Below are 4,838 nucleotides of genomic sequence, written 5' to 3'. Positions count from 1 at the left end.
CTTTCAATCTCGAATCCACAACGGCTCTGGAATCGTTGGCCGGTCCCATCATGGCCGTTCCACAAGGATGATACAACGTGCTAGACAAGTGCTTAAGATTGCATTCCCAATATTCATCGGTATCTGGCTTCGTGTGTCGACATCCGGGAATGTCAGGATAATATAACTTTATGCCGTACTTCTTCAGAGCCTTGGTGTTTAAGAGTGCCTTAGTGATATTCACGGATTTCAACAACGTTTTGAAATCTTCCTCCTCGACGAAGTAATTCGGATAAATCTTAACAGGATCGGCCGGATCGGTGCTACGCAACTCGAGTAAACCTCGGCTCAAAGGTTTCAATAATATAGGGAAGCCAAAAATTATTTTCATTTCCTTGATATCCTTTCCAATCCTTTCTATCAGATCATTGTCCACGTTGAAGGAATGTAGGAATGATGTTAACTGGGTTAAATATTCTATTGGTATGAACATAAATTGAACATTCGGATACTTCGAATGAGGATCGTCCACGTTCACGAAACCGGTAAATTCGATTGGAAGGGTGTGTAACGGGCCAATATTTTGTTTCAAATACTCGTAAATAGCGTCCATCTGATTCTTCTCGTCGGGAGAAGGTGTCATCGATTCATTCGCATAGGTTAAGTAAAACGTTAACCACGACACGTGATCTTGAAGATTCCTCCCGACAGGCAGATCGACGAGAGTGGATATTCCCATTTTTTTCAAATGCTCCTTTGGCCCGATTCCCGAGAGCATCAGTATCTGAGGACTGGCGATACTTCCCGCCGACAGAATCACTTCCTTCGTCGCTCTCACTTCCACCGTTTCGTTGTTGCTCAAAGTGACTCGTACACCGACAGCACGTTCATCCTCGAACAGAATCTTGTCCGCTCTGCTCGACGTAATTACGTACAGATTCTTTCTGTTTTTGACCGGGGAGAGGAAAGCTTTTGCACAATTTTGCCGTTGCCCATTGTCGAGGTTGCCCATCGCTCTTCCAAATCCGATAAAACGATCACCGTTCAATGGTTCGAGAATATCGTATCCCGTCTCGCGCGCGGCTTCCAACATTATGTCTATCGCGTCTGATGCAGTGTAATTGTAATTTCTGATTCTTAAAGGGCCGTCTGTTCCGCAATACTCGGTACCATGCTCGGCTATGTATTCGGATGAACAGCTCAACGATTTTCTAAAGTATGGAAGTACTTGTTCGTAATTCCATCCGGGATTTCCTAAATTTGCCCAAGTGTCGAAATCTTTTTTGTTACCAAAGATGTAGTACATGGCGTTGATAACGGAACTTCCACCAAGGGCTTTACCTTTCGACCATCTGCATCGTTTGTCGACTTGGCTCAAGCAGGCTTTTTCTTGACTCTCGACCTTTACACAGAAATGATTAAAATTAGATAAAGAAAAAAAGGTATGGAATGTTATGTTTTTTTTATTTCGTTTTAAAATAATTAATAATTAATGTTTTATTTATTCGTTTCAATTTTGAATCGTTGAAATTGTTGTAATAATACAACTATTATGATGTAAATAGGAAAGTTTTCATTCTTAATCATTTTATATCGAAGAAAAATACACGAAGAAAAATATTCTCGCAAAACTTGTGAAAATACGATATGAGGAGTCAAGTATAATGTTAAACAAATATGAGCAAAAACAAACAATTTCAGATTATTGCAAAAATAATTCTGATATTTAACGATGATTTGCTTCGATAATGATATAAAAATGTTATAAATCATATGAAGAATAAAAACAAGACAACGGAACAAATATCTTTTCGTTTCATAAAAAAATACAAATCTTATAAACAAATAATTTTTTACTATATCAATATTTTTATAAAGAATGATAATTTTCATATTTATAAAAAGAAAAAAAAAGAAAAAAAAATAACGAAGAAAATCCTAACGTTCCAATACAAAATATACATCAAATATGATCTTCTTACATTTTTGTATGAATATTTTTGTATGAAATATTTTTTCCTATATCACATTTCATATCATTTATACATAATTTATAAATCGTTATTGAAAAATGATAACTCATTATTATGATTCACATATTTATAACACTTTTCTAAAAATAATTATTTTTTAAAAATAAAATTCCTATCGATTTTTTCAAGGACAGAGAAACATACATACGATTCTTTCTTTCTCTCTCTTTCTCTCTAAAATTAGCTTATTTTTGCTTTTACCTTGTAAGCATAATCCTGTGACAAACCCAAATTATTGGTGAAGAAACCAGGAATCACGGTTTCGGGTAAAGGATACCCTCCTCTTTCGATTAACAAAACCTTCCAATCCTCCACTTCCGTTAATCTGCGAGCCAAAACAGATCCCGCGCTTCCACCACCAACGATCACAAAATCGAATTCCATTTTCGAACTTAAAATCTCTTGTGTGCGATCTCTGGGATATATATTCGGATTACTTAATCCATAATAGGATGTCTCCAACGTTTGTAGCAATAAAGTAAAAAAGCAAATTGGCGACGATTGTAGCATCGGCGAACAACTTCTGGCCATACACGAGTCCATGTTTCCGTGTTTTTTTCGAGAATTAATGATTTCTCTGTAACAATATATATTTTTATGAAATATAAAATATATTAATCGATAATATTTAGATGTTAATTCTTATTTTTATTTTTGTTTTTTGAATATTTTGTAAAATAAAGTCAATAAATTTTATGAATTGAGCGATTGATGCAATTCAAATGATTTTTTTTTAATCATAATTTCAAAAATTATTTATTATTTGGATTGAATTTTCAAATGATATGAACTATTGTATGTGTATTCATATACATATTTCGTATTAATTTTGTAATAATAATTATAAGCAATAGTAACGAGAATGTAAAAATTATATCATTTAAAAAGAATTAAAAAATTATATTATTTGACAGATATAAATATTATATTGTCAAATGTAATAATTATTTTTAAAAATTCCGAAATATATATCTTCAGTTTTTCGTTTCAAATACGATTATGAAGATGAATACTAAAAATAAAACTAATTAATAAAATTAATTTAAAGAAAAAATTATTAATATTTACCTATTGTTTTATCTCTGCTCTTTGAATGTTCTTCTTCTATTAACTTTTCTCTTCAGAAGATAAATACTAATTGAGCAACTATTTATTGCATTCGTTACTCCTAATCAGTAATCTCTTCTCTTCTTTTAAAATTTTCCTTAAGAGATTGAATCTGCAAATAAAGTAAATTTTTCCTTGAAGTAAGATTAAAACAAATGAGATGTGAAATAATACGTAATAAAATTATTAATATTAAAATTAATAATCTAAGATTAAAATAAATGAAATGTGAAATAAATTAGAAGTAATTATTACGAAATTAAATAATACAACGAGATTTCAATTTATATTTAATATAGATTTTCAAATCATAGAACGATATTTTTTTTTTTTTAAAGCAAGAATAATATTTTTGCTTGATTTACTATTTTACTATACTTGCCGTTACTTCGAAATACTTTCATTCGATTCTAAAACGAGACAAAACCGAATAGTGTATTATAAGCCGTAATAAGTAACTGGCTAATCTCGACTTGCTTATATCGAAATATTTTTTTTCATTTTCGTCTATCTCATATTTGCTTGAAATATACATATTTTTTCGATTTTATTATACGATCAATCAGAAAACATCAAAATATAAGATATAAAAAAAAATCTGTAATCAACAGAATTAATATCTTCTATTTTTAATTGACGATAAAAATTTCAAATAATTTTATTTATTTAATTTAATTAATATATATAATAATCTTTCAATAGTGAATGAATTTTTAAAAGCTATTAAAACGATAAAAAGGTCAAATGATAAAATTTTAATTTAAATATCGAGAATTTTTGTTGATAAAATAAAAAACTATTTCTTATTTTTAGCTTATTTTTTCATTCCTTGCCAACATAGATCAGTTAGCGTATCATTTTAGGTTATCGGCAATTTACGTGATTTTTTTATTATACATTTTTATATTGATAACGTGATTAATTCTAAAAAATGGAACTGGAATTATTTATTTAAAATATGAAACGGAATAAGAGTGATTAATTCCATAATAAGTAAGTATTCTCATTTGAAAGAAAAAATTTTTCTTTTGTTTTATATATATAATTTTATTTTTATATATATAAAAAAAGAAAAAACTTAAAAGCAGATATACGCTATCTTCTTTACAATTAAAAATAATAATTAAAAGTTTAACTTCTCTGTGCTGAATTTTCATAAAAAGAGAACGACGCGACATCATTATCTCCATTATCATTAATTAAATTAGACTAAATAAATTAGATAGAGAAATGTTTACAATGCGATGCTTAATCTTGGCTTTGTAACATATTTTTGCATAATCTAACTAAGAGGGAGAATAAATGACGTTGCGTATTCTTCTTATGAAAAAAGAAGTATCATTTTAAATAATAAAGAAGATAGTATACTATTCCCATCTCCCAAACCCAATACTCTCCTCTTTGCTCATGAACAATAAAATATTGAAAATATGTTGGAAAATTTTATTGATTGAAGTAATTATGCTAATAAATATTTAAGATAGAAATATTTTTTTTTTACATGAGCTAATTACACAAAAGTAATACATAAAACAATTATTTTGCATATAATATTTTTAAATCATCTCAGTTTCTCATATCTGTATCTTTACGCCCCAATCCTGTTTAACCATATCCGCTCCCTTCTCTGCAATCATCATAGTCGGCGCATTAGTATTCCCGCTCGTCACTTCCGGCATGATCGACGTGTCGATCACTCGCAAATTTTTGATACCGTGC

General features: G+C 29.6%; 3 protein-coding genes across 4 annotated transcripts in view; all 3 read right to left on the bottom strand.

Moving 5' to 3' along the window:
• LOC102671101 (glucose dehydrogenase [FAD, quinone]-like) overlaps positions 1–2,585 on the bottom strand; it is a 2,959-nt gene extending 374 nt beyond the window's left edge. Inside the window, exons 1-2 of one of the 2 annotated variants that reach the window (XM_031513881.1) lie at positions 2,214–2,585; positions 2–1,381 (exon numbers count right to left, since the gene is read on the bottom strand). In XM_031513881.1, the coding sequence (XP_031369741.1) occupies positions 2–1,381; positions 2,214–2,555 (1,722 nt within the window). In that variant the 5' untranslated portion in view covers positions 2,556–2,585. Of the gene's footprint in view, positions 1,382–2,213 lie in introns of both variants that reach the window. The other variant, XM_006608679.2, reaches the window with a different exon arrangement.
• LOC102672236 (glucose dehydrogenase [FAD, quinone]-like) overlaps positions 1–4,838 on the bottom strand; it is a gene marked incomplete at its 3' end in the record, with an annotated part of 73,961 nt that overhangs the window by 7,897 nt on the left and 61,226 nt on the right. The gene's annotated exons all lie outside the window — the stretch shown is intronic.
• LOC102671248 (glucose dehydrogenase [FAD, quinone]-like) overlaps positions 4,636–4,838 on the bottom strand; it is a gene marked incomplete at its 5' end in the record, with an annotated part of 2,285 nt that continues 2,082 nt past the window's right edge. Inside the window, one exon of the mRNA XM_031513854.1 lies at positions 4,636–4,838. This exon is cut by the window's right edge and continues 1 nt beyond it. Coding sequence (XP_031369714.1) covers positions 4,694–4,838 — 145 coding nt within the window.

The sequence above is a fragment of the Apis dorsata genome, unplaced genomic scaffold (assembly GCF_000469605.1).
Source record: "Apis dorsata unplaced genomic scaffold, Apis dorsata 1.3 scaffold_42, whole genome shotgun sequence".
Taxonomy (NCBI): Eukaryota; Metazoa; Arthropoda; class Insecta; order Hymenoptera; family Apidae; genus Apis; species Apis dorsata.
Note: the sequence above shows the minus strand (reverse complement) of the source record. Positions and strands in the feature narration are given on the sequence as shown.